The following is a 27,703-nucleotide window of genomic DNA, read 5'->3' on the forward strand; positions in this document are numbered from 1 at the left end:
GTGCCCAGAAAGGTGACGGCTTTGTGGGTGAGGCCAGGCTGCAGAAAACTGTGAGCATCATCGGCGAGGAGAGCAGGTACATGTTGGCAGGGGGCCGGCGAGCTGGAGGCGAGGTGAAGGGGGTGGGGGGCGGGGGCAGGGCGCGGGCTTGGCATCACAGCGGAAGACAGGGTAGAGGGTGCCAGGAAAATCTTGCCTCCCTAGCAAAAAGAGAGTGACCCAGCAGGCAGGTCCTTCCTCACGGAACCCTCTTCCGCCTGCAATAAGGACTCCAGGGGTGGAGGTGCAACAATGAAACGGCGTGTGTTAACCATGGCAGGAAAGCAATACGGAAAAACTCGGGTCGCTGACGGCATCGTCGGACCGCCAGCCGACTCCAGCCCCGTCCCACCGGCACACGAGAAAAACGGTGTATTTGTTGGATGGTGGAAGCCACCGGTGGCCCGGTTCGCCGTCACTTGCAGAGAGGAGCACCCCTGACAGAAACCCACTTATTCTGTGCCCCGCCCTGGGGATTCCACATTTAAGTAGTGTTACCGCGCCCATTTGACAGAGGAGGAAATTGAGGCTCCGAGAGGGGGTGTCCCTTACTGGAGGTCACGGCCACTACATGGCAAAGGTCTGACTCCCACACCTTGCGGTGACCTCCCGGCTCGTGCCCAGGGACCCCACGGCACCAGGTGCAGTGTAGGCGGCCCATCAAGGTCCGATGAATCCCCACATGGCCCTCCCCCAGGTTACTGACACCCGCCTCCCGACACTGCGAGTCTAAATTTTGTTTTTAATGTTTCTTTTTGAGAGAGGGAGAGAGACAGCGAGTGAGCAGGGGAGGGGCAGAGAGAGAGAGACACACAATTCGAAGCAGGCTCCAGGCGCCGAGCTGTCAGCAAGGAGCCCGTCGTGAGGCTGGAACCCACAAACCGTGAGATCATGACCCGAGCTGAGGTCGGACGCTCAACCGACTGAGCCACCCAGGCGCCCCCCAACACTGGGATTCTAGGACCTGTGAGTTTAGAAAGTGGGCTCCAGGGTGTAATGAAATTTGGGTTGTCAAGGGTTGGAGACTTGCCACAGTCCATATTTCCGTCCCACCCCCTAAAACTGCCAATAAAACGAGAAACTGTCAAAACGTATCCTGGGGCACCCGGGTGGCTCAGTTGGTTGAGCAACCAACTCTTGATTTCGGCTCAGGTCATGATCTCACTGTTATGAGATCAGGCCCTGCATTGGGTTCCATGCTGAGCCTGCTTGGGATTCTCTCTCTCTCTCACTCGCTCGCTCTGCCCCCCTCCCTCACACTCTCTCTAAAAATTAAATTTTTAAATTGAAAAAAAAAAAAAAGTATCCCAAACCAGGGCATAGGAAATGAAGATGCCACAAAAGAAAGAAAGAAAGTGGGGCACCTGAGTGGCTCAGTCTGTGAAGCGTCCAACGTCAGCTCAGGTCATGACCTTGCAGTTTGTGGGTTCGAGCCCTGCCTGGGGTTCTGTGCCGACAGCTCAGAGTCTGGAGCCTGCTTCGGATTCTGTGTCTCCCTCTCTCTCTCTGCCCCTCCCCCACTCCTGCTCTGTCTCTCTCAGTCTCTCAAAAATAAACCAACATTAAAAAGAAAGTGACTCAACAGCACCAGGAATTGAGGCTAGCCAACCAGGAGCAAACCTGGGGAGCAACAGGAAAACAGGACTAGGCTCCTCTTCAAGAGTGTTCTTCTTCTTTTTTTAATGTTTATTTTTGAGAGAGGGAGCGAGACAGTGGGTGAGCAGGGGAGGGACAGAGAGAGAGGGAGACACAGAATTCGAAGCAGGCTCCAGGCTCCGAGCTGTCAGCCCAGAGCCCCATGCGGGGCTCGAACCCACGGACCGCGAGATCAGGACCTGAGCCGAAGCTGGACACTTGAACTGACTGAGCCACCCTGGTGCCCAGGATTAGCCTTCTCTTCAAACCTGCCCTTCCTTCCCCTCCCCACCGCCTCCCCTCTCACCTCAGGAGACAGTGTGGCAACATTAGACGAGGTCAGGCCAGAACAGAGAGGCAGATTGTATTTATTTCCGTTTTCACCCCTCCCCGACTCGCCCCAGCCCCAGCTACCATCAGAAAAGGACCTGACTTGGCAACATTTCAGCCCTTCTCGGCATCCTGCTGAGGCTCCTGAAATGGAGAGGAGAGAGAAAATACTTTAAAACATCAAGAACGATGACAACAACACTATAAAAATAATAGCATCTATACAGTGTTTACGAGGTGTCAGGCACCATCCCAACGCTCCCCACTCTAGTCTCCTTGCCATTTCTCAAACACGCCAGACACATTCCTACCCCAGGGCCTTTGCACTTGCTGCTCCCTCTGCCGGCTATATTTTCCATAGATAACCCCAGATATCCGCACGACTCAACCCCTTCCTTCTTTCAACTGTTTACTTAGCATCTTCCCAATAAGGTCTTCTCCGACCACTCAAGTTAGGATTGCAAAAAACTCCCAGCACTACCCACCCCCACTCCTTTCCTGCTTTATTTTCTTCTCAGCACTTATTTCCACCTTCTACTTGCCTATGTGTCTTGTTCTTGTCCGTCCCCACCACTAGAATGTCAGCGTCACCAGGGCAGGAGTTCGCATCTGTTTTGTTCATGGCCGTATCATCCCCAGGACCCAGAGCAGTATCCAACACAGAGTAAGTACTCAGCAAATATTTGTTGGATAAAGTGAAATCCAAGGAGGTAACGGCTATCATGGTTTCTGCTTGACAGAAGAGAAGACCAAGGCAGAGAGAGGTGAAGGCATTTGCCTGAAGTCACACAGCCAGTAAAATAGGGATTTGAAGCCAGACAATACTGATGTAACTATTGTCTATCCTTCCGTTTTTTAATACAGTTGACTGTCGTTCTTGTCCACCCAAAGCTCTCTCCCCATCATCCCTCCCCATGGGCTTAGGGAGAACAACTCCATTCCGAGTTGGAATGGCCACATGACTCAAGACTGGCCAATGAGAGCTCTGTGTTCCCTTGGGCCTCAGTGATTGGTTCAGGGATGAACATGTGACCTAATCCAGGCCAATAGGAATTTATGCCACCAAGATAGGGAGCCTCTCTGAGAATAAAGTTAGCCCAGGGAAAAAGCAGAACACAGAGTAAGGGAGGGTCAGATTCTCAATGACAACATTTTGCTGCCTGGATCAAGCCATTCCTGAAGCTAATTAGCCCCTAGACTTTTATTCTCATGAGCCAACTTTTTTGTTGTTGTTAAGCCAATTTGAACTGGGTTCTCTGCTGCAATAAGAACATTCATGACTTATTCCAATAACAACTGCTGTTCACTTGCTGAAGAAGGGTTTTGACAAGCTCTTAATTCACATCTAACATCACCAGCTTCAGCCTTGTGTGGCTGGCTGGTGGATCCAGGATTTGAACCGAAGTTCCTGTGACCCTGGAAGCTGCATGCATAACTACTCTGGTATTCTGCGTATTGGCAGGTGTGAGAAACAGACGTCTCCTCTGCCTCCCCTGCCCCATTCCCCAGCATGGCTGCTTGAAAACAGACCTACTAAGTGCCTGGCACATAGCAGGCATTCCAAAAATACTGTCTGTAATTTTTTAAAAACAACTAATATAACGTGGACATTGTCTGGATCCTAATTCCAAACCTACCTCTAAAAAGATATTTTTGAGACACTTGAGTAGATCTTAGATGCCATTAAGACATTTTAAAATGTTTGTCGGGGGTGGGGGCGCCTGATGGCTCAGGTGATGCAGCATGCAACTCTTGGTCTCAGGATTGTGAATTCAAGCCCCACATTGGGTGTGAGCCTACTTAAAAAAAAAAAAATCAATAAAATAAAATTTTTGTTGGGGGTGAAAATGCTCTTGTACTTCTTTTAAAAACTTAATTTGTTGGGGCACCTGGGTGGCTCAGTCAGTTAAGCATCCAACTCTTGATTTCAGCTCAGGTCATGATCCCACTGTTTGTGAGTGGGCCCCATGTCAGGCTCTAGGCTGGCAGTGTGGAGCCTGCTTGGGATTCTCTCTCTCCCCCTCTCTCTCTGCCCCTCCCATGCTGTCTCTCTCAAAATAAACTTTAAAAATAAAATAAGAGATGCCTGTGTGGCTCAGGTCATGATCTCACAGTTTGTGAGTTTGAGCCCTGCATCGGGCTCTGTGCTGACACTCGGAGCCTAGAGCCTGTTTCAGATTCTGTGTCTCCCTCTCTCTGCCCCTCCCCCGCTTACACTTTCTCCCTCTTTCTCTCAAAACTAAACATTAAAATTTTTTTTTAAATAAAATAAAAACTTATTTATTAGAGATGCATACTGAAGTATTTACAGGTGCAATAACGTGAGGTCTGGAATGTACCTTCAAACGCTAACATGCCAAAAAAAAAAAAAAAGTGGAAAGGAAAATAGATGGACTAGGAGAAAGTCGGTAATATTAGTTGACCTGGTTGACGAGCACATGGGGCTCACTGTACGGGGCTCGCAACTAGTGTGCGTGTCTAAAGTTTTCCACCAAACGAGCGTGAAAAAAATCATAGCTTCCATTTATGTAAACGTCTAGAAAGTGCAAACTAATCTAGGAGGACAGAAAGCAGACCGGGGTGGCCGGGGACAGGGCAGAGGGCAGGAGAAATTGCTGAAGGCGCCCTCTCAGTGGTCTTAAAAATCCAGTATCTGGGGCACCTGGCGGGCTCAATCAGAAGAGCACGTGACTCTTGAGCTCGGGGTTGTAAGTTCGAGCCCCACGCTGGGTGTGGGGATGACATAAATACATTAACGAAATGAAAATGCAAACTAAGGGGCGCCTGGGGGGCTCAGTCTGTTAAACGGCCGATTCTTGGTTTCGGCTCAGGTTGTGATCTCGAGGTTCTCATGGGATCGGTCCCCGAGTCACGCTCTGTGCTCCAAGCACGGTCCTCCCTGATCTTAAGGAGGACTCACTGAGCTAGGCAGGACTGGGAGTAGGATGTTTCTGACTCCAAGCACAGAGCCTGCTTGGGATTCTCTTTCTCTCTCCTCTCTCGGCCCTTCTCTCTCTCTCTCTCTCTCTCTCTCTCTCTCTCTCTCAAATTAAGTAAATATTTAAAAAATTAAAAATCCAGGGGCTCCTGGGCAGCTCAGTTAGTTGAGTGGCTGACTCTTGACTTCAGCTCAGGTCATGATCCCGTGGGACTGAGCACCCAGGCGGGCTCCGTGCTGAGCACGGAGTCTGCTTGAGATTCATTCTCTCTCTCTCTCTCTGCCCCTCTTCCCCACTCACCCTCTCTCTTCTCTCTAAAAAAATAAATAAAAAGAAAAGAAATAAAAAATAAGAATCCAGTATCGGTGGCCAATAAATGGTTGTGCATATGCTTTAATACCTTAAGACAACGTTAGCAATGGAACTTTCTGCAGTAACGGGTTCTGTGTCCTACATCTGCACTGCTCAACATGTGGCTATAGAGCTCTTGAAATGTGGCCAGTGTAGCTAACAAGTGAATTTTTATTGTATTTAATTTTAATGAACTTACCGTAAGTTGAAAAGCCGTAGGCTGTTATTGGGTGGCACAGCTTTACAACTGAAAGTGAAAGGAAGGGAGGGAGGGAGGGAGGAAGAAATTTAAAGCTCTTTTGAAAAAAATTTCATTGACATACACTGAGCCCTTCTTTGAGCCATGTACATTTACTGCCTTAGATGAGGCATCTCCTGGAATCATCTCAACAACCCCATTTTACAGATGAGAAAACTGAGGTTCAGAAAAGGGTGTGGGTGACCTGTCCCGATCTTAGCAGGGAGGACTGGCTGAGCTAGGTTGTGAGTAGGTTGTTTCTGACTCCTAGACAGCGCCCTTCGTGCTGCCCACCCTCAGCCCCGCCTCCGCCCCGCCCACCTCGCCTCCCTCACCTCACCTCACCTTCGGCCGGTTGCCTGCTACCTTTTCCTAATTTCCTCATCGATAACGCTCACAATCTTCTGCAGCCTGGCCTCATCCACAAAGCCATCGCCTTTCTGGGCACAGAGGGGAAAGAGCAGGGACATGTATGTCTCCCACGCCCCTCCACCGCGGCCCCCCCAACCCAGCACCGCCCTCCCTCCCGGTCCCGGACACACAATCACAATCACCTTCTTTGAATGGACCAGTTTTCCATCCACAAACACTTCAAACTCCCCTGTAGCCTGGGCAGATCTTTCCTCCTCCTGGGGAGGGAATGTTGGGGGTGGAGGGGAAGGTGAGAGCTCCTCTCCAAGCCCCTGGGGTCTCGGGACCCTAACTACCCACCCCCCTCACTCCCCCAGGCCACCGGCACACTCACAAAGCGTAGACAATTTGGAAATTGTAGCTCCAGACTCTTTCTCAGTAGAATGTACTGCAGGGAGGAGATGGGATCATGGGTTCACAGGATCAGAGGGTCATGGGGTCAGGGGAGGGGAAACAGGACCTCCTTCCAGACTTCCTGTCCAGCACTCCCCCCACCTCCAAAGTCAAAACTACTCACCCGAAGGCTGTAGCTTCAGAGGCCGCTGGACGCCGAGGGAAAGAGAAGGGACACAAGAGAGAGATGGAGAGAAGATACTGAATCAGTATCTCCCCAGGCCCAGAGGGAGCCTGTGAACACCGGACTCCGATTCCATCCCATACTGCTAGCTCACCCAAGGCAAAAAAAACCACAACAGTCCTCTGTATGGTCCACAAGCCCCCACGGTATCTGCCCTGTTGCCTCCATTCACTCCCTGGCCCACTGCTCCAGCAAAGGAGGGAGGGAGGAAGTTCTTTTGAAAAAAATTTCATTGACATACACTGAGCCCTTCTTTGAGCCATGTACATTTATTACCTTAGATGAGGCATCTCATGGAATCATCCCAACAACCCCATTTTACAGATGAGAAAACTGAGGTTGAGAAAAGGGTGTGGATGACCTGTCCCGACCTTAACAGGGAGGACTGACTGAGCTAGGACTGGGACTACCCTCAGCCCCGCCTCCACCCCTCCTACCTCGGAACTCCTCCTCCAACACTGCATGCCTCACCACAGGGCCTTTGCACTGGCTGTTCCCTCTGCAGAATGCTCTTATCTACATGGTTCCCTCTCTCCCCTCCTTCAGGTCTTTACTCATATATCACCTTCTCAAGGAGCCCTTTCTGACTACCCCATAAAATTGTGAACCCCCCCCCCCATTCCTTCTGCCGTTGGCACTGATCACCTTTTTTTTCTTTAGTTTACTTATTTGAGAGAGAGAGAGAGAGAGAGAACACAAGCGGGGGAGGGTCAGAGAGAAGGAGAGACAGAATCCCAAGCAGGCTCTGCACCATTAGTGCAGAGCCCAATGTGGGGCTGGAACCCACAAATGGCAAGATCATGACCCGAGCCAAGATCAAGAGTCGGAAGCCTAACCGACTGCACCACCCAGGTGCTCCAGCACTGATCACCTTCTACGATGCAAGATAATGTACTGTGTGCCATATTTATTGTTCATTCCAGCCCCCTCCACACCAGAACGTGAGTGCCACAGGGACAGAGATCTCTGTCTTATGCACTCCTGTGTCCCTGGTGCCAAGGACAGGGCCTGGCACAAGGTAGGTACTTAATAAATAGTGGTTGAATGAATGAATTAATGAATCCATGGAGTCAAAGAAAGCTAGAAAAGAGGAGAAGGGCAGAGAAAGAGGGGAAGATGAGGAAGTGGGGAGAAGGGGAGAGAGGCATTTACATCGGGAAAGGAAAAGAGACAGTGAGTTGGGGAGAGAGACAGAGCAGGAGAGACCACCTGGGCAGAAAAAATGGGGGGTGGGGGGATTGAGACTGGGAGAGATAAGAGGGAGAGAATGTTCTAAAGCAGGAGAGAGACATGGGGATTGGGGGAGGTCCCTGCTGTTACTGTTGTCGTGGACCCAGAAGACCCAGCTCTGGGACCACCCAAGAGAACGGAAGCCAGCCTCCTTCCGCCTCTGCCCTTGCGGTTCCTCCTCCCCTTGCCACCTCGATTGCCCTCCCAACACCCAGCTCTTCACGTGGAGGCCCCCTTCTCAACACCGCCTGAGAAAGGCCATCCCTGACCACCCAGTCTGGCATTCCCCCACCCCTCCCGGGCCTGGCTTTGGGTCTGCATGGCCCAGCCTGGCCTGGCGAGAAAAGCAGGTGGCGCTGTTCAGCACTCCATCCATCCTCAGAGCAGGCCTGGCCCTCGGGGGGCAGCACACTCCAAAATGAGTAAATGAGACTGAATGAATGAAGCTCAGAGCAGAGATCTGAAGCCAACAGTTCCCCAGCCCCAGAGAAAATGATAGGTGGAGCCAAGTTTCCAACTGGGAGTGGGGACTCCCTCCCCTCACCCTATCCTCAAATCCCGGAAGCCCCAGCGCCCACCCCCTCTGGGCTTTCCCCAAGGGGAGGAAGGCAGGTGTGGGCGGGGACGCCCCTCACCAGTAGATCACTCGAATCAGGATCTTGCTGTCCTCCGGTAAGTTCTCCAAGGTGGAGGTGAAAGCGGTGGCGAAGGAGTCGGTCTCCAGGATGGGCGCCGGAATAGAATCGGGAGTGGAATCCATCAACTTGGTGGCTGATGAGTCTGCCCTCGAGGTTGACCCAAGGGTGGGCCCCAGGAAATCAGCGGCCGTTGGAGTGAGCGCAGGAAGGGACTCTTGGGTGATGGAGCCGAATCCATTGGCGACTGATGGGAAGTGCTTCACACTGGGTGTCGGTGAAAGATCCCTGTCCGGCCACACAGGGGGCTCCGGAGCAGATTCTGAGGGTGGATCCAAAGGTGGGGCTGAGTTCCCTAAGGATTCCGACGCAGGGGCAACGGCCGTGATCGGGACCCCGACTGGGAATGAGGCTGGGGCTGGGATCCGGGCCAGAGTCGGGGTCCTGATCGGAGTGGGCGTCCGGACCCGGGTCGGGATCTGTACTGGAGTCAGGGTCTGGACCCGGGTCGGAGTCCCGACAGCAGTCGGGGTCTGGACAGGAGTCTCAGTCCAGACTGGGGTTGGGGTTTGGACCGGAGTCGGGGTCTGAACGAGAGTGGGGGTCCAGGCTGAGGCCGGGGTCTGGACAGGAGTCGGGGTCTGAGCGGGACTCTGGGCCCGGGCCGGGGCCGAGATCTGGACGGGATTCGGGGCCCGGCCCGGGGTCGAGGTCTGGGGGGGATCTGGGGTCCGGGCCGGGATCTGGACGGGACGCGGGGCCCGGACAAGGGTCTGGGCGGGATTCGGGGCCCGGGCCGAGATCTGGACGGGATTCGGGGCCCGGACCGGGGTCTGGGTGGGATTCCGGGTGCGGGCTGGGGTCGAGGCCCGGGCAGGAGTTGGGATGCGGACCGGGATCGAGGACCTGACCGGGGTCGAAGCCCGGACCAAGGCCAAGACCCGGGCCGGGGAGGGGTTTGGGGCCCGCGCCTGGTTGTTCATGGGCAGCAGGGGGCCGGGGGTGGGGTGGGGGGGCGGCGGGGTTGGGATCCCGCCCGGTCCTCCTTCCTTGGGGCGGGGAGAGCTTCACGCACACCAGGGTTCTAAAATGGGAGAAACCACAAGGGGGCACTGTTACATGGTGTTCCACGCTGTACACAGGTTCCACTGCGCTGGGCCTCCAGCGCCCTGATCAGCAAACCCCTGTTCCAGTGATCAGGTTCCCTGTCCAGTGGGGGAAACAGCCATCACCAACCAACAACAGCCCAGTGTGGCCGGGGCTGGAGTAGGGGAGGCACAGGCAGAGGGGTCAGAGACAAGGCGAGAGAGGCACAGGAGCCTGCAGAATCCCAAAAGGTGCTAGAACCAGCCTGGGGCAGAGGGGGCTCCCTGAAAAAATAACTGGGTGGTCAGGAGAAAACTAAAAATAACAACTAGCAAAAATAACAAGAGTTGCAGTTACACAGTGCTAAGTGCTACACATATAAATAACCACAGCTAGTAAGTGGCACAGCCAGGATTCAAATGGAAACTGTCAGGCTCCAGAATGCTGGTACTTAACCACTCTGCAAATGGCGCCATCGCACTGTGAGATCCTGGGGGGGGGTGGGGGGGGGACTTACTTGCCTCCTTCACTGCTGAGTCCCCTGCTCCCAGAATAAGAGCTGGCATGTTCATGGGAGGTCCACAGTAGGTGTTTCATAAATATTTACCTTTTTAAAAACAAGTTTTAACACTCACATGAAATTGGAAAAACAGTGTATAGAATCCTGTAGGGGTCTCTGGGTGGCTCAGTCGGTTAAGCATCTGACTCTTCGTTTCGGCTCAGGTCACAATCTCGCGGTTCGTGAGAGCCTGCATTGGGCTCTCGAGTGGAACCTACTTTGGACTCTCTCTCTGCCCCTGCCCTGCTCTCTCTCGCTCTCTCAAAAAATAAGTAAGCTATAAAAAAAAAAAAAATTTAAGAATCCTGTATTAACTTCCATCCAGCTTTCCCCAATAATAGCATCACATGTAACTACAGTCCCTTGTCAAAACCAGGACTCTGACATTGGTCCAATACTATTAGGTCAGGTACAGACCTTATGTTGAATCATGGAAGAGTTTTAAAAGGAGAGTCATGGGGCACCTGGGTGGCTCAGTCGGTTGTGCGTCCAACTCTTGATTTTGGCTCCGTTCATAACACCAGGGTCCTGGGATAAAGCCCCATGCTCAGCGGAGCCCCTTGGAATTCTCTCTCCCTCTCCCCCTGCCCTTTTCCCCTGCTCACGCTCTCTCTCCCTCTCTCAAAATTAAAAAAATTTTAAATAGGAAAGTCTTGAGAGACATCGAATTTTTTGTGATTCTATCTAAGCAAGTTTCTACCCCTCTCTGGGCTTCAGTTTGCCTCCCTGTGAAAAGGGCTTTCCTCTTATCACATAATATTGAGAACTAACACTGAGCACCTATTATCTGACAGCCTCTGATACAAAATGCTTTGTACATATTTAAAACGTGTCTCCAAGTCGCCATTCATTTTTCATTTCTTTCCCTCTCTAGTTCAAGACTCTTGAGGCTTGTGAATTCTTTCTTCTGACAATTCAAATCTACTATTGAGCTCTTCTGGAGGATTTTTCATTTTAGATATCCTCCTTTTCGGCCCCAGAATTTCCATTTCTTTTTTATTTTTAACATTTATTTATTTTTGAGACAGAGAGAGAGCATGAACAGGGGAGGGTCAGAGAAAGAGGGAGACACAGAATCTGAAACAGGCTCCAGGCTCTGTGCTAACGGCTCAGAGCTCAGCTCTGTTAGCACAGAGCCCGACACGGGGCTCAAACCCACAGACCGCGAGATCATGACCTGAGCCGAAGTCGGACACTTAAGCAACTGAGCCACCCAGGCGCCCCTCCATTTCTTTTTAAAATAACTTCTCTCTCTGTTGATAGTCTCTATTTGGTGCCACATGGTTTATTGCTTTTAGTGTTTTGTTTTGTTTTTTAAGCTTTATTTATTTTTGAGAGAGAGAGAGTGCAAGCAGGGAAGGGGCAGAGAGATGGGGACAGAACATCCCAAGCGGGCTCTGTGCTGACAGCAGGGAGCCCGATGCAAGGCTGGAACTCAGAAGTCTTGAGATCATGACCTGAGCCAAAGTCGGATGGATGCTCAACTGACTGAACCACCCAGGCGCCCCTGCTTTTACTTCTTTAATCACAGTTGCCTTTTGCTCTCCAAACATATTTTTAATGGCTGCTTTGAAGGCTTTGTTCATTCCAACATGTGGTCACTCTCCCCAGGGTGGGCAGTTTCTCTTGCCTCCCTCCCCCTCCAGTATGCCGTTCTTACTTCCACACCTATCTCCTCGTATTTTTTTGTTGGGAACCGGACATTTCAGATAGCACATTATGGCAACTCTGGGCACTGGCCCCGACTCCCTGGGGTTTGTTTCCCTGGTTAGTGACTGTCTAGGTGATTTAAGTCTATTCTCCTTTCTCCAGCAAGTGTAGAGCAGGGGGGAGGGTGGATGGGGACACAAACTCAGATATGCCCAGCCATCTGGGGCTGGTGGGTTTGGGCAGGTTCTCTGGGTCTTTCTGACTGTGCCAGGCAGGTAAGCTCCACCAACTGTCAGCTGTTTGCTCTACAGTCCTCATTGTTTTCAACACCACAGGGGCATCAACTTTTTCAGAGACAGATCCAATCAAATTAGGGATCCTTTGAATGGTTAGTTCCCGGAGTCAGTTTGAGATTAGTTCTGACCCTAGGAAGGCTCCTCCCAGCTGTCTCTTTCCTTGGCTCTCCAGCAAACTAGCCAGAACCTACCCATCTCCTTCCATCGCTTTCCAGCACAACTTCCACTGTTTTTGAGGCACCTTTAGGCTTGAACTCCACACTGTTGTGAACAGTCTGTTCCTTTGAGAAAAGACTTGGGAGCTCTCTGTTCTGCAGCCTGCCTTCCCAACAGACAAAATCTCTGAGCCACAGCTCTGATACTGGGGAGGGGGACAATGGTAGGCTTGGCTCAGAGTAACCCCACTTTAGGAGCGGAGTCCTCAGCGGGGTGAGGCGGCAGCCCCAGGTCTCTTAGCTTGCCCTCTGGATGTGAACCCCCTGCCCCAGGAGCCAGGGAGGGACAGTCAGGGCTCCGGCATTCTTGGCCACAACACATCGAACACAGAGTCCCCCAAGTACGGGCTGGGCTGGAGAAGGGAGCCCCCACCTCTCGATGGTGCTCCCCCAGAACTCAGCCTCAGCAACAAGTAGCTGGTGGCAGGACGAGAGAGACTGATGCTCTGCCCCTCCCCTGAGGACAGCCTCCAGCTTGGAGCTGGGGGCTGGGAGGGAGCCCAGGCAGGAATGGAGGAGGGGGGTGTTACTCGAGCAGGGGGGAGGGGGTGGGGGGGGGAGGGTATTGGTTTACTTGTTACTGATTCTCCCTGTTCTCACCAAACGTTTAGTAGATTTTCTCGAATGAACGGTTATTAATTTGCTATGTGCCTTCAGGATCATTCCCAGAGGCTTTAAACAGTTGATCTGTCATTTTGTTTTTATAATTTGCACCCGTTTGCCGGCAAGCCGGTCTGCCGAGCTCCTCCTGAGGTGAATGCCAGGTGAACTCCATACAGTCCATTTTTAAAACACAAATGGTAGCACCCTATACATTCCTTTGCACCTTGTCCCTTCCCCCCCAGTCTTGCACAAAATGCATAGATGGTAATTTCATATTAGCACATCGATATCTGCCTCGTCCTGTTAACAATTGTGTAATATCCTGTTTATAAATGGCCCCTAATTAATGTAACCAGTCCCCTCTCATCAGACACTTAGGGTGTTCACAGCCTTTCCCTATTATAAACAACCACTGCAGGGGCGCCTGGGTGGTTCAGTCGGTTAAGCATCCAACTTCGGCCCAGGTCATGATCTCACAGTTTATGGGTTTGATCCCCACATCAGGCTGTGAGCTGTCAGCACAGAGCCTGGAGCCTGCTTCAGATTCTGTGTCTCCCTCTCTCTGTGCCCCTTCCCCGCTTGTGCTCTCTCTCTCTAAAATAAATAAAAACACTACAAACAACCACCGCAATACAGACACCTTTGTGCACAAGTGAAAGTTTACGTGTAATTTGTATCCTAGACATGAAACCACCAAATTGAAGGGAATGTGAATTTTTCATTTCATTCTTTTAATGTCACATATTTATTTTAAGGGAGAAAGAGAGAGGAAACAAGCAGGGGAGGGGCAGGGGTAGAGGGAGAGAAAGAATCCCAAGCAGGCTCCACACTGTCCGCACAGAGCCTGACACCGGGCTCGAACTCATGAACCGAACCATGAGAGCACAACCTGAGCCGAAATCCTGAGTTGGAAGCTTCAGTGACTGAGCCACACAGGCGCCCGTGTATTTTTCATTTTAGAAATTATATTAAATTACCCTTCAGATGTTTTGTGTGATGCCTCATAAACATCAGGGTGTTGAGGCAGCCGACACAGCTGCATTTTTGGTGTTTAGAAACAAAGCAGCAAACCACGTCCACACAAACCCTATAGCTCTTCAGCACCGAGGCGTCAGGAAGGACAGCTGCATCCCAAACCCCGCACTCGCCGGCTCTGTCTCCGCAGTAGTTACTTCCCTCTTTGAGCCTCAACTTTCTCTTCTATAAAATGGATCCCTTCTCCTCTCACTGACTGGTTCTGTTGTGTTAAAAAAGAAAGCGCGGGGGGGGGGGGGGGAGGGGGCGCTGGGTGGCTCAGTCGGTTAAGTGTCCGACTTCGGCTCAGGCCATGATCTCATGGTTTGTGAGTTTGAGTCCTGCGTGGGGCTCTGTGCTGACAGCTCAGAGCCTGGAACCTGCTTTGGATTCTGTGCGTCCCCCCTCTCTCTCTCTGCCCTCCCCTGCTTGCACTCTCTTTCTCAAAAATGTAAAAAATTAAAATTAAAAAAAGAAAAAGAAAAGAAAGCACAGGCTGGAGGGGGCAGGTGCTGGCTGGCTCAGTAGATGGAGTGTATGACTTATGATCTCAGGGCTGTGAGTTAGAGCCCCACGTTGGGTGTAGAGATTACTTAAAAATAAAATCTTAAAAAAAAAAAAAGTACAGGCTCAAAATGACATCACTTGGGCCAAGTCACCAAACTGGGGCTTAATACCCAACCAATTTGCAGTTTCAACTCCGCCGAAAAAAATGTAAGTCTTAACAGGTCAGTCAGTAATTTTCTGGTCAGCACCCATAAGGTGATCAGTCACATGGACCCCCTCCATCCCCCAAAGCAAGCTGAGGTTAAGTCCCCAATAAGACCCCCTGCCTTTCCCCTAGAGGAAGGTGACAGTGCCTGGAACAATCCTTTCTTTGATAACTTCCTTGCCCCCCTCTCCTTCCTATAAAAACCTTCCATTTTGTGCAACTCCTCGGAGCGTCCCTCTACTCACCAGACAGGAGGCTGCCCAACTCACGAATCCCTTCATAAAGCCAATTAGCTCTTCAAACTTACTCAGCTGTTTTGCTGCCTGATACAATACTCTCAGGTCTAGTAACAAACCCCGATTTGAGGCAGAGGGAGGGACACTGGTCTAGCCACATTTTCCACCTGATTTGGACAGCCTGACTCACTTCACTTCCCACCGCACGCTAGACAAATAACCAAGACTGACGAATCACAATAAAACATACTGGGGGGGGGGGGGGGCAAGGCCACGTGACACGCCAGAGCCAATGAAAGCCCCGTTTGCAAATGAAGTCGTTCCCAGACACAACTGGAGGAAGGGGGTGGGGGGGGGGGACTCCCGGTCCTGAATCCAGCTCTGCTGAAACTACACCCACTACAAGATTCATTTTTATGAACTAATACATTCTCCTCCTTATTTAAGCCACTTTGAGTTGTTTCTGATCTCTCCAGCAGAGTCTTAACTGGTATGCTTCCCAGGAGACACGATCTCTCCCCTCAGTCCCAACACGAAGTACAAAGCGCTTAGCCCAGTGAGTCAAAGCTGATCAAAGTAAGAGCCTTTATAGAGGTCTCTGGAGAGATGGAGAGAGGAGAAAATAGGATATAAATAACCATTATGTACAACTCCCAACAGTAAAATTCTCCCAGCCACCCCCTCCAGCTCCAAAGTGTCTAAGGCAGAACATTGGGCACCACCAAGTAAATACAAAAATATCCGGGTTCTGTCTCCAGGCGCTGATGGAGAAGGGGCAGGTCAGGCCTAGAAATGAAATGAGTAGGTGGCATTAGAAAGGGCTGGCCCTCTGCCTCCTCTCCCTCTCCCCAGGGAGGGGAAAACAGTGAAGCTCTGGCTGAGGCTCCCACTGCGACCTCACGAAGGCCACAGGTCTGCCAAAGAGAAGATGGCAAATAGCTCCAAACGACAGCAAAAGGGCTGCAAACTAGAATTAAATTAAGCCGTAACTGAGGGGTGGCTTAAGGACCTTCCAGAGAGTCTACCCTCCTCAGCTTACAGATAGGGTAAAGGAGGGCTACGGGAAATGCAGGGGCTGCCTCCGCCCAGCGTGCCCAAAGTGCGCGGAGCGGGGAGAGGTGGGTAGCTACCTCCCGGGCATAGATGGAAGGCGCAGATATGACGTAAATCGCACGAGAGTCTCCATCTTCGGGGTGACTCCAGTCCGCGGGCTGGCTGCGGGAGGAAAAGAATAAGATCTCGACCCTTCAAATTCTCAGTTCTTGCTTCCCCCACCCACCGTGGAGAGAACCCAAGGCCGACTAAGGGGGCTAAGGAACCTCCCAATCAAAGAGGCCTCGGGCAGGTAAGAGGAAGGAACCAATCAAGAAGGTGTATCGAGGAATCAAGCCAATTGCACTATGGAGGCTGAGGTAAGCAGCCAGGAGAGACAAGGCGAACGTCTGCGGTCCCTCACCTCGGGCCATCCTCGGAACCCTCCTGAGTTCTCCGGTTGTTGAGTGCGTCTGGTAGCGCATGCACCGATGGCTCCGGGGTCCCCGCCAGCAAGCGAGACCCAGTATCCCGGACGGGACCACGGCGTCGCACGTGGACCAGCAAGAGCGCAGTGCCGGCCAAGCCCGCGGCCACCAGCAGTCCCAAAGCCGGGGGCAAAAGGAAGCGCTGGGGATCCCCCTGCCTCAGGCCTGGTAGGGCCGCGGGTAACGCGCCTGTGCCGTCGTCCACGCCGACGGGGTGAACCGGAAACTCGCAGCGCGCGCCCATGTAGCCGGGCGCGCAGGCGCAGACGAGGCCGGAGAAGTGGGCGTAGCAGCGGCCGCCGTGGGCGCAGGGGCGCGCGGCACACGGGTCGGCGCGCTCGCGGCAGTCACGGCCGCCGAAGCCCAGTGCGCAGGAGCAGCGTCGCGCGCCACCACCCTCCAGGCACGTGCCGCCGTTGGCGCAGGCGCGGCCGGTGCAGTCGTCCAGGTCGTGCTCGCAGCGCGGCCCCGCGAAGCCGGCGCGGCAGCGGCAGCGCAGGGCGTGGCCCAGGTCCAGGCAGAGCCCGCCTGTAGGGAAGGGGCGTCAGCAGCAAGGCCCGGACGTCTGCTCCTCGGCTCTGTAACCCCTGCCCGCCCTTTCCTCTGGGTCCCCACTCCCTCCATCTAACTCTAGGGCCAGCCTCTGGGAAAGCAAGCCCGCTTTTCTCCCGGTGAAGTCTTGGATTAAGTCGGCCTCGCCTCTTCGGCGCCCTGTGTCCCTGTATCTTTCTCTCGGCTTCAACAATACTCAAATGGCAGTTGCAGAACATGTTTTAGCCAGCTGGCCTTTGCCGGTGCATTCTGCCTGGGATGCCCCTTCCCTTTTCACTTCCTCCTTTCCTCCCATTCTTTTCACCTCTTCTCTTCCTGAGCTCACCCTTCAGGTCTCTGCTGTCTCCTCCAGGAAGCCTTCCCTGACTCCATCCCAGCCCTGCGCTCCCCCATCACAACCCTGACAACTCTGGGCTCCGAGGACAAGTGTGCCCTCCCCCACTGGACTGGTACCCCCATGAGGGCGGGGCCCAGAGCTGTTCTGGTCACTGCCACGTCCCTAGTACCACTCAGCCCAGAGTGAACACTCAGGGTTTTGGAGAGTTTTTACACTAATGATCTTCTAACACCTATATCAGATCAGGTCTCTCCACTGCTCAGAAGACTCCTGTGGCTCCATCTCCCTCGGGGAAAACCAAAACTCCTCATCATAGCCCATGAAGTCCCACTGGGTCTGTCACCTCCCTGACCTCATCTCTCACCACTCTCCCTGCTCCTTCTGCACCAGCTTCCCTGGGACCCTTAACCAGCCAGGTACATTCCGACCTCAGGGCCTCTGCACTTGCTGTTCCCTCTACCTGGAACATACTCTTCCCCCAGATCCCCGCATGGCTCCCTCCACTACCTTCAGCAAGCTTTTCCCTAACCACTTTGGCTCAAGTGTCAACCTTCCAGCTCATACACACCCCCCTCTGACTTTATTTTTCTTCTTAGTTTTTATCACCATCTAACGTCCCATATAATTTATTTATTTTGTTTATCAGCTCTATGAGGGTAGGGATTTTTGTCTATCTCATTCCCTGCTGTTTCCCTAGTGCCTAGAACAGGACCTGGAACACTGTAGATACTCATTTTTTTTTTTTTTAAGTACTCTCTACACCCAAAATGGGGCTTGAACTTACAACCCCGAGATCGAAAGTTACATGCTCCACCGACTGAGCCAGCCAGGTGCCCCCTACTCCAATATTTTTGAGACAGGAATACCACCTTGTGCATTTTACAGAACAAACAGGCTGGGCAGAGGGGGAGGGTCACTTCCCCAGGCCACAGGCTAGAGAGAGCAGAGCTAGGATTCCCACCCAGGACTGTCTGAGCCAAGCCCTGCTTTTGCCCACTGACCATGCAGGGGACCCCCCCAGATCCCCCCCACACACCATCCCTCACCATCTGTCCTCCCACCTCACCGTTCCGGCACGGTTTCAGGCTGCACCGGTCCACTCTCTTCTCACAGTTGGAGCCTTGGAAACCGGGTGGACAGTGGCAGACGTAGGCAGAGTCAGGGTCTGCGCCTCCCACACACAAGCCGCCATTGAAGCAAGGTCCATCCGCACACGTCACCCCGCTCACCTCACACCGCAATCCGTAGAACCCGCGGGGACAGGCGCATTCGAAGGATCCTGATGTCTCCTGGGTAGCAGCAAGAGGGCTTCAGAACGGGGTCTCCTGGGAGCAAAATCCCATCCCCCCTCCCACCTCGAACATGGGGGGCTGCTCATTGTCCCGTCCTGCCTCACCCATGGGAAGTCCCCCATGAAACAATCCCTCGCTGCACTCCATGTTTCTGGATCCGCCCATCCAAGCCCACAGAGGGTAGGCTCTGGAGGCCCGGAGAGCCCCCATTCCCACTTCTACACCTTCACCTACAAATGCTGCCAGCCTGGTCTGCCCTCCCGATTTTGTCCGCAGAGCCAAATCCTACTTCCAGGTCCTAGCCCTAAGACCACCTCCCCCATGAAGCCTTCTCTGATCTCCCCTTCTCAGGCCCTCCCCCTACCTTGAACCCTGACTGTTCTCACCGTCCGTTGGTGGCACTGTTCAGGTGGTCCACGCTGGGCTCCACTTTATCCCAGTACACCCCAGCTTCATGCCCACTGCCACATGTTTGCTTTCCCCAGGCCACTCAGCTGGTCTACCCACTCCACTGCCCCTCAGCCAAATTGGACTTCAGAAGCCCCCAGCCCTGGGCCCATCTCTAGGAAGCCTTCTCTAATGCTCCCTCATCCTAAATTCCCAACTCACCTGGCCCCACTGCTGCCCACTTTGAGCCCTCAGGTTGTTCTCTATTCTGGGGGTGGGGGGAAAGTTGGTAGCCCCATAGGACTCATCATCCACGTGCCTGCACCTTTAGGTGCCACCCACTGGGCCTGTTCTTCCCAATCCTATTCCCATCACCTAATTCCACCTCGTGGCCCCAGATGCAGGTTGGACAGCCCCAGGAAGCCCTCCCCTGACAGCTACCCCCAGCCCTTCCTGGGGTGTGATCTCAAACAGCCCCAGATGGGGGTAAAGTACGGATCAGGATGACGTAGGAGGGGCTGATACTGACACTGCAGCTGCCCCCGTTGGCACATGGGTTCCCATCACAGGGCCCAGGCCTGGGTACAAGGCATCCAGTGGCAGCAGAGGATGGGCCTCTGGGAGTGAGGCAGCTGCTGGAGACCGGGATGGTGCAGAGGGGCCCAGTCCAGCCCTCCAGGCATCGACATTCATTGGGCTGCTCACAGAAGCCGTGGTCTGGACTGCAGCCGGCCCGACATGCCGCTACGGGGGAAGAAGAGGCAGAGGGAAGAGTAACATTGATGAGAGCAGGGTCAGGAAGATAGGAATCGGACAAGTGTCTGGGCGCTCTGTGTGCACCACCTCGTTTCATCCTTGTGACAGACAACCCTCTGGGCTATATGGTATTGTAACTTCCCCCTCGGTTCCCAAACAGGGAAACTGAGGCCCAGAAAGGAAGACAGGAAGTACCAGACAGAGAATGTGAACCCAGGCCACTGAGCTCCAGAGTCTGTGTTCTCAGAAGGAGAATGGAGTGGGGGCTCCAGGGTCTGAGCCTGGAGAGAGGAGAGTGAGAGAAGGGGCTTGGGGCTTGGGGAAGGGCCCCTGGCCTTTCAGGGAGAATTGGGAAGGTCTTGAATTTGGGCAGGTCTGGGAGAATCTGGATAAGCCTGGGAGTCCTACGGGCTTCCGTGGGGCTCAGACGTTTGGGGAGGGGGTCTGAGGGTACCCATAATGGAAGTCAGGGATCCAAGCTTTAGAAAGCAATGGTATCTGGCCCGCAATTGCAAGGAGAGAGGATAAAGAATCCTTTAATGAGGGTGTTGTGGGAAACTGCGAGGAGTTTCCAAAGCTCCTGGGTGGGGGTAAGAAGGGCCCCAAGCGTTAGAAGAGTTTAGAGGGTCCTAGCATCCGGAAAGGGGTGTGGCATGGGTTAGAGGTGGAACCGGGCGTGGGTACCGGCATGGGAAATGGGTGTGGGTTCCTATTAGGGAAGACAAAAGCGTTAGGAAGAGAGAAGCGGGTGGAGTGCCCAGGCGGGGCTAGAGAGAAGTCTAGGGTCCTCAGTTTCCCCGAAGGTGGTAGCTGGATCGTGGGGAGGGGGCTGAACCGCGAGTGGGGCTGGAGCGGGCTGTGGGGTACTTGGCCAGCGGTCAGCAGCATTCCCTAGTTTCCTGGAGAGGGATGTCTGCGGTCCCCGGGCTGAGCCCTTGGGTCCCCAGTTCCCTGAAGACGGTAACGAGGTTGTGCAAGGGGCCTGGGGGCCGCGAGTGCAGCTAAGGAAGGGCCGGGGATGGGGTGGGGTGGAACGCAGGACTCACGTGCTGCCTCGCACTCGTCCTCGACCTGCGCGCAGGGGCGCAATTCTGGGCCGCACCGCGAGGGGGCGCTGTGCGAGCGGCAGAGGCGCGCGCATGCGGCCCCGACGGCGGGCGGCTCGCAGCGCGCGCGGTAGGAGAAACGTAGTTCCCAGGCGCCTGCGCGCTGCACATCCCGCGCCCACGGGCCCCCGGCCGCTAGGCGGCGCCGGCCGGCCACGCGCGCCAGAAGGCTCCAAGCGGGCCCTGCGGGAAGAAGGGAGCGACGCTGGGGTGGGGGGCCGGGCCGGAGCCGACCCGACTCAGTCTCGCAGTACAGATGGAGCTTGCACTCTCCCGGCTTGTACTCTCCCTGCCCCTCTTAGCGAGGCCCAAACACCGCCTTGAGAGCCCTGAGAATGGCGGTTCAACCCTTAGCAAGGCTGTAAACTCCTATAATGTGCCCTGGGACCTTTGATGTCGCGATCCCGTTAGTACCCTATGACCATCATGATGAGAACAGTTCTCCCACAGAAGCCGAAATAACCCTATATTTTGCACCAGAATCTGTGTATATTAAGGCAGTAATGAGACCTCTTAACACCCTGTGACATCTGCTATCTCTATATGGCCAAGGGGCAACGGCAGGTCTTTTGAAGTCGTAACACCCCCAAATTGTGTCTCAGGATCTTCCTAGAACAAAATGGTGACAGAGATCCCAATTACTAGACCATAAATGACCCTCATTGCCTGAAGCCTTGGGATACCGAGACAGTGGCATTTTCTCCCCAGCAAAACTGTCACCCCCCCCCCAACATTGTGCCACAGCTTTCTATATCTACACGGTGACAGCACACCCCCACTGTGGGCCTTACATGGTACCCAAATCCCCCTCAAATTAGGGATAAAATACCATATCCCTCCCTGAAACCTTTGCTCAATATTCTCTCTGGTGAAACTGTGACATCCCATTAGAGCTCCGGGGACCTCTATAGGGACACCATGACAGAACAGGAAGTAACCCATATTGAACCCCGGGGTTATCATATTCAGATGGCGATAGAGCAGAACCGTGAGATGCTATATCCTGCTCCGGTGGCTTCGATTCTAAGATAGTACGAGAGCTTCCCTCTGGCATACTTCACCTGGGATCCGGCCAGAGACTCCTACATCCAGAACCAGGACATTTCTACACTGACATGCCACGAGCCCCGGGGCTATTAACACCCAGCACCACACTCTGGGAGCTGTGGGGACCTCCTGGGTCCGGCGATCCCGTGAACGCTCCACTCTACAGATAGCCCCGTGTCACTATCTTGGAACTTACATCGGGCCCAATTCCCTGGAGCCCCCACACTCTACACTTCAGTCTGATGACTAAAGACACTCACCGCCAATCTGTTCTAACTCTTCTCTCCAGGTTTCGATGATGAGAGAGAAGGTGCCCTGGTTGGGTGGAGGAAGGAGGAAAGGATGGAAGACAGTGGTCAGGGTGGGGGGGAGGTACTTGATGAAGGCCAGATTTTAGGGGTGATGGTCATTCCAGGGACCAAGCAGACAAGGGACAGTTCTGAGAGGGACTGGCCCAGGGAAGGAATGACAGTTTGGGCTTCCTTTATTGAGCCCTTACTGCAGATAAAAACTATACTGGAGATACCTGGTTGAATCCCTCAAAAGGGACCCCTGTGAGGTATCATGATGATCCCATTTTATAGATGAGGAAACTGAGGCTGGAAAAGGGAAAGTCACCTTGCCCAAAAGGCCAAGGGGTCTAGAATACACAGGTCTGTTCACCTCTCCACTTTTGGGGCTGTGGGATGGGAGATAGGATTTTGAAGGTAAAATTCATGCATATGGGCCCCAACCGGAATATCTGAGAAGGGATAAAGTGAGAGGAGATTGGGGTCCCAAAGACAGGGTATGGGAAGGTCCCAAGTGCAGGGAGATTTGGAGATAAAGGTAAGGAGTCAAGTGTTTAGGGATCCCCAAGGAAGAGAGGTAGTATTCTGTGACTTGAAGATTTACAGAGGTAAGTTTGGGGTTCTGGGAATTTGGGGTCTCAAGCATGCAGGGCGGGGGTCAGAACATTTGGGATCTCCATAGGGGAAGTTGGAGTCAGAAGTTTCTGGTACCTTGTGAGTAGGATTTACGGGTCTAAGAATGTGGGATTCCAGATGATAGTTACTGGTCTGGAAATCTGGGGTCCCTAGGTGGCAAGGTTGGGGTCTTGGAAGTTGGCGGGCAGAAGGCCTCCAAGCACGGGGCGGGGGGGGGGGGGGGTGCCCTGGGGCGGGTTCTCACCGGCCAGGCTTCCCTGAAGGGCACGCGCATGAAGCCGTCGGGCAGCGGCAGGTCAGGTGCCGGAGCTCCAGGCTGCTGGGTATAGACCGGTCCGCGCGCACTCAGCGCCGCGCCTAGGGCGCAAGGAGATTCGCCGGCCTCTTCTGAGACCCCTGGCTTCAGGCAGACCCTAAAGAAGAGGCGGCACGGGCCCTGGGCGCTGCAGGGGGACCGCGGGGCCCCCGGGCCTGGTCCTGGCCCAAAAGAGTGGATCTGCAGCTCGAAGACGCCTGCCGGCCCTGCCTGGGGCCGGAAAGGAGTACCGGGTGAGGGGGCGTGGGGCCCCAGGCGTCCCGTCTGTCCCGCGCCCCCGCCGCACGACTCCTGCGTCCCACCCCTTCCCATCCCACCTCTTTCTATTCCTGCTCTGACCTGGGGAAGGAAAAGCAGCGCCAGGATCACCGTCCGGGACAGGAGCTGGGCCATCTGCGGGCTGACCATGGCCTTTCGGGGGTGCCGGGAGCCGCAGCTGCTGGCTCCCGAGCCTTATATCTGAGGGGACAGCTCCGCCCCTTCAGGCAGCAGCCCGGCTCCAGGAGACCCTAGGGGAGGAGATCGCAGGGGAAGGGGAGCTTGCTGGAGCAACCGTGAGACTGTAATATGGGCAGAAGCAATGTAGTGAGCGTGTGATCTTGTGTGTGGTTGTGGGCACGACTTTGTGTGTGGCTGAAGACGAGGTGGGGTTAGGTGCAGCCAGTGTGTAAAGTTATATACGATTTTAAATTCTGTGCGTGTGTGGTGTGATCAAGAGTTACCGGATGGAGGCTGCACGTGACTGTGTGCCTAAAATTGTATATGGTGAAGACAGGTTGTGAGGTTGTAATTCTAAGATTCTGTGGTGTGTGTGTGTGTGTGTGTGTGTGTGTACGCGTGTGCACCAGCGTGGGAAAACAGGGGTGTACCTGATTATCCTGTGTGACTTCTTGAGATTGGCTGTTGTGGATGTGCGTATCATTGCGTAAATGTGAGATCCTGAACACTGTGTGTAGCCATATGAACCTTTAAATCTCTGCTCTGTGCGGGCACCTCTGGGTGGCCGCGTGGGGGGGAGGGTCTGCGTAAGCCGTGAATAACCGAGCGTCCCTGTGTGAAAGAGGTTAGGTGTGGGAAGTCCGTGGCTGTAGCCCTGCGTGGACGCGACGAAGATCCAGGGTTCTTTGTGGACCCCCACGTGCGTGTACACGCGCGGTGTGTGCTCCCCTCCCGAAGACAAAGCCACCCTTCCAACCCCCGCTTCGCGGACGCACCAGACGCCGGGGTGAGGCGCCCCCGCCTGAGAGGGGGCTCCAGCTGTATGTAAATGCCGCCATCTGCCGGACGGCCGCGCCCCTCCCCCTTTGGGCCGCAGCTGGGCCGCCCGTTTGGCCTCCGGAAGGTGTGAGGAGCAAATGGGCAGGAAATTCCGTCTTCACAAATCAGGGGCCCGCTCCCTCACAGTGGGGGGGAGGGGGCACCCCCGGGCCCTCCAGAAGCCCCTTAGTATTCCCGGACCACGGCAAGGGAAGCCCAGTTAGGAGCAGATGCTCCGGCTTCTCTGGCCGTAATCGTTCTGTGCCAGGTGCCGAGTGAAGTGCTTAGATGACGTGAACTCCCCGCAAATAAAACGTTTTAATAGTTGGAGGCTAATAATTATGGGGGGGGGGGGGCGGGCAGAATACAGGTTCCATTTACAAATTTTTCTTTTGGAGAAGACAGAATGATCAACAAAGCATAGTCCAGCAGAACGGGGCACACACAAGCGCGCAGCAATTTTTAATGAAGGAGAGTTCAACGGAGTAGTTTGTTCTTAGGGGCGCCTGGCTGGCTCAGTCGGTGGAGCGATTGGCTCCTGAGCTCAGGGTGGTGAGCTCGAGCCCCACGTTGGGTGGAGATAGAGATTAAAAATAAAATCTGAATTTTTTTTTTTTTTTTTTCCCTGAGGCCTGGGGTCTCGGAAGGATTGTGAGCAAGGGGAGCCGTGGTCACTGTGCACACTACCCAGATTCCTTTGTACAGGTCTTCCCTCTAGTTGTGTCTTTTCCACTCCCTCCTCTATTTCATTGTCCTCACCAGATTTCCCCTCCTGCAGGCCTTCCCCCACATCCACCAAGGTGGCCAGGCACCTCCTCTGAGCCCCAGAGCCCCCTGATTACTCTCTCCCAGCTGTGACCACTCTGGCTCGGGGGGCCTAAGCACAAATCTGACCCGTTTCCCTCTCCTGCAGGCTCTGACATGGCTCTCCTGTGCCTTCAAAATACAGAGACTCTAAGGTTGACACGTGAGGCCCTCCTTCCACATACCCTCCCCCTACTCAGACTGGCTCTGTAGCCCTAAACACAGAGGCAGACCTCATGGGACTGATTACCAGGAGGCAAATTAGACCCTTTACTGGGGCAGGTGGAGGAGTGAGCTTCCCATCAAAGGAGACATTCAAATGGAATTTGGACAGTCCTTAAAAACTGCTGTGGGAAAAGTCAGATTCCTATCCTGGATAATAACTTGGGAAGTAACAGATTCCAGGTCTGAGATATCTCATTTTGAAGATCATAAAAAAAACCAGACTTTATTGAAGGCTTGTGCCAGACAGGATAGTGTTTCAGGTGAATTCTGTCATGTCTGTGTGTAAAGTATACTTTAAGAGATTTCCATGAGTCTCTTTGGCTATTCAGAACTTTTCCTTATTTGCCAACCTTAGGGCCCACAGGTCATGCTGAGGTGACATCCAAGCAAAGACATAAGGTGGGGGGGGGGGGATAAGTAGGGGGAAGAGAGGGAAGTGATAAGGATCCTGGGGAAATATTCCTGGCAGAGGATACAGCAAGTGCAAAGGTCCTGAGGTGACTGCACCTGACACACCCAGATGTCCCCATGGCTTTTCTCATTTCATTATGGTCTGTCAAATATACCTTCCCAGGAGGCCTTCCTTGACTGTTCCATTCAATCCCAAACAGCACCTCAGGGGCACCTGGGTTGCTAGATTGGTTAAGTACCCAACTTCAGCTCAGGTCATCATCTCACAGTTCATAAGTTCGAGCCCTGCATCAGACTCTGCGCTGACAGCTTGGAGCCTTGAGCATGCTTTGGATTCTGTCTCCCTCTCTCTCTCTGCCCCTCCCCCATTTGTGCTCATTCTCTCAAAAATAAGCATTAAAAAACAAAAATAGAGGCACCTGGGTGGTTCAGTGGGTTAAGCATCTGACTTTGGCTCAGGTCCTGATCTCACGGTTTGTGGGTTTGAGCGCCACCCTGGGCTCTGCGCTGACAGTGTGGAGCCTGCTTGGGATTCTCTCTCTCCTCTGCTCATGCACTCGCACACGCTCTCTCAAAAACAGATAAACATTAAAAAATAAATAAATAAAACAGCACCTCAAGTCTCCAAACCGCTCTGTCTCCTTAGTATACCCACTCCCCTTATTTTTCTTTATGCATTTATTGAGAAATATCTGACCATTATCTCCTCCGTAAGAACATGTCTGAGAACATGAGAGCTCTAGGTCTAATTTGCTCACTGATGCACCCTAGTGTCTAGAACAAGGCTGGGCAGTCAGCACTTAGGAAACACTTGCTGAGTAAGTGAATGAATGAGGGAAGTACTACTATTAACCTCCTATGAATGAGTAAACCAAGACCCCTGAGACTTTGCTGGGGTTACAGATACTACACCTTGGGGCTGGGGGGGGGGGGGGTCATGCAAATTTTAATACTTCTTCGTAGACATCTGTGAGCCTTTAAAAAAAACCTATAGTTCAGGGGTTCAATCTGGCCCACACAGTTACATTTAAATTACTGTAACACCAGCAGACGTCTTTTGAAAAGATTGAACTGGTACTAGCACTAAATGCTGGCTGGAGGAAAGGCTGGGACAGCCGGGGCTGGGCGCCACCAAATCGGCCCAGGACACTTTCATCTGTGAAGAGTCAGTATGGGCACCTGGTAAGAAGCACCACAGGAATACAGATGCAGCCTGAGCACGGCCTGTCCTGTTTACGCCTCCCAGCTGCTCTAAGACAGCTCCTACCATCACCCCCATCCGAGAGATGAGAAAGTGGAGGCACAAAGATGCCTTGCCCAAGGGACACAGCTACCATCTGGGTGCCTCCGGGGAGCGTCTCGCTCAGCCCTCAAGCCCCGCCGACAACGAGGTAGGTACCGTGATCTTTACAGATGGAGAAACGGAGGCATGCGAGGTGAAGTAACTTGCCTGAGACCACACAAGGCAGGAAGTGGTAAAGCTGGGATGTGAACTTGGGACAGACAGTCTGGGACTTACACCGTGGAATGATACACAACTGCACTGTCTGCTGCAGGAGCCAGGAGCCACATGTGGCTGCTTGAATTCAAATTAAAATGAAACAAGGAGAAACTCCATTCCTCAGTTACTGTCATCACAATTCAGGGTATCCATAGCTCCATATGGCCACTGGCTGCTGTGCTGGCCAGTGCAGATCCGGAACACAGAATAAACATCACAGAAAGCCCCACTGCAGAGAAGCACTACATAGTCTGCCTGTCCTAGTTAGGGGCCCACATTTAAGAACTGGGAGATTTGGGGGCGCCTGGGTGGTTCAGTCCATTAAGCATTGGACTCCCGATTTCGGCTCAGGTCATGATCTCACGGTTCATGAGTTTGAGCCCCATGTGGGGCTCCACACAGACAGTGTGGGAGCCTGCTTGGGCTTCTCTCTCTCCCCCTCTCTCTCTCTACCCCTCCCCTGCTCGTGTGCGCTCACACTGTGTGCTCGCTCTCTCAAACAAACATTTT

General features: G+C 53.5%; 2 protein-coding genes across 6 annotated transcripts; both read right to left on the reverse strand.

Annotated features, from left to right (window-relative positions):
• Positions 1–2,024: 2,024 nt before the first annotated feature.
• On the reverse strand, positions 2,025–9,406 carry SELENOV (selenoprotein V). 3 transcript variants are annotated; one of them, XM_058706343.1, is made up of 8 exons: positions 9,187–9,406; positions 8,386–9,078; positions 6,461–6,485; positions 6,278–6,331; positions 6,087–6,161; positions 5,878–5,972; positions 5,494–5,541; positions 2,025–2,148 (listed from the first exon to the last, which is right to left on the reverse strand). In XM_058706343.1, exons 1-6 carry the CDS (start codon positions 9,366–9,368, stop codon positions 5,895–5,897), a joined length of 1,107 nt encoding a protein of 368 aa, XP_058562326.1. In that variant the 5' UTR covers positions 9,369–9,406; the 3' UTR covers positions 2,025–2,148; positions 5,494–5,541; positions 5,878–5,894. The 3 variants fall into 3 exon arrangements, with proteins under 3 accessions (XP_058562326.1, XP_058562324.1, XP_058562325.1); XM_058706341.1 differs by having other exon boundaries at positions 8,386–9,406; XM_058706342.1 differs by having other exon boundaries at positions 5,873–5,972; positions 8,386–9,406.
• DLL3 (delta like canonical Notch ligand 3) lies at positions 9,377–27,695 on the reverse strand. 3 transcript variants are annotated; one of them, XR_009255622.1, is made up of 10 exons: positions 23,335–27,695; positions 22,924–23,205; positions 22,014–22,068; positions 20,647–20,889; positions 19,374–19,588; positions 18,232–18,454; positions 16,213–16,804; positions 15,887–15,971; positions 9,989–10,078; positions 9,377–9,469 (listed from the first exon to the last, which is right to left on the reverse strand). XR_009255622.1 is itself a non-coding variant. In XM_058706339.1 (9 exons), the coding sequence occupies exons 1-9, from the start codon at positions 23,401–23,403 to the stop codon at positions 10,040–10,042; spliced, it is 1,803 nt and encodes a 600-aa protein (XP_058562322.1). In that variant the 5' UTR covers positions 23,404–27,695; the 3' UTR covers positions 9,986–10,039. The 3 variants fall into 3 exon arrangements, 2 of the variants coding, with proteins under 2 accessions (XP_058562322.1, XP_058562323.1); XM_058706339.1 differs by lacking the exon at positions 9,377–9,469 and having other exon boundaries at positions 9,986–10,078; XM_058706340.1 differs by lacking the exons at positions 9,377–9,469; positions 9,989–10,078 and adding an exon at positions 15,325–15,542.
• Between the last annotated feature and the right edge of the window lie 8 nt (positions 27,696–27,703).

Source organism: Neofelis nebulosa, chromosome 17, assembly GCF_028018385.1.
Source record: "Neofelis nebulosa isolate mNeoNeb1 chromosome 17, mNeoNeb1.pri, whole genome shotgun sequence".
Lineage (NCBI taxonomy): Eukaryota > Metazoa > Chordata > Mammalia > Carnivora > Felidae > Neofelis > Neofelis nebulosa.

Bases quoted from the DNA above. Each gene is read 5' to 3' on its own strand.
- DLL3 (XM_058706339.1), bottom strand. From the start codon at position 23,403: ATGGTCAGCCCGCAGATGGCCCAGCTCCTGTCCCGGACGGTGATCCTG. The intron at 16,805-18,231 runs GTGAGGTGGGAG...CCTTCCCTACAG, and splicing joins CCTGAAACCGTGCCGGAACG to GCGGGCTCTGCCTGGACCTG. The intron at 10,079-15,886 runs GTAGCTACCCAC...GTTTTTAAAAAG, and splicing joins CTTCCATCTATGCCCGGGAG to GTAAATATTTATGAAACACC.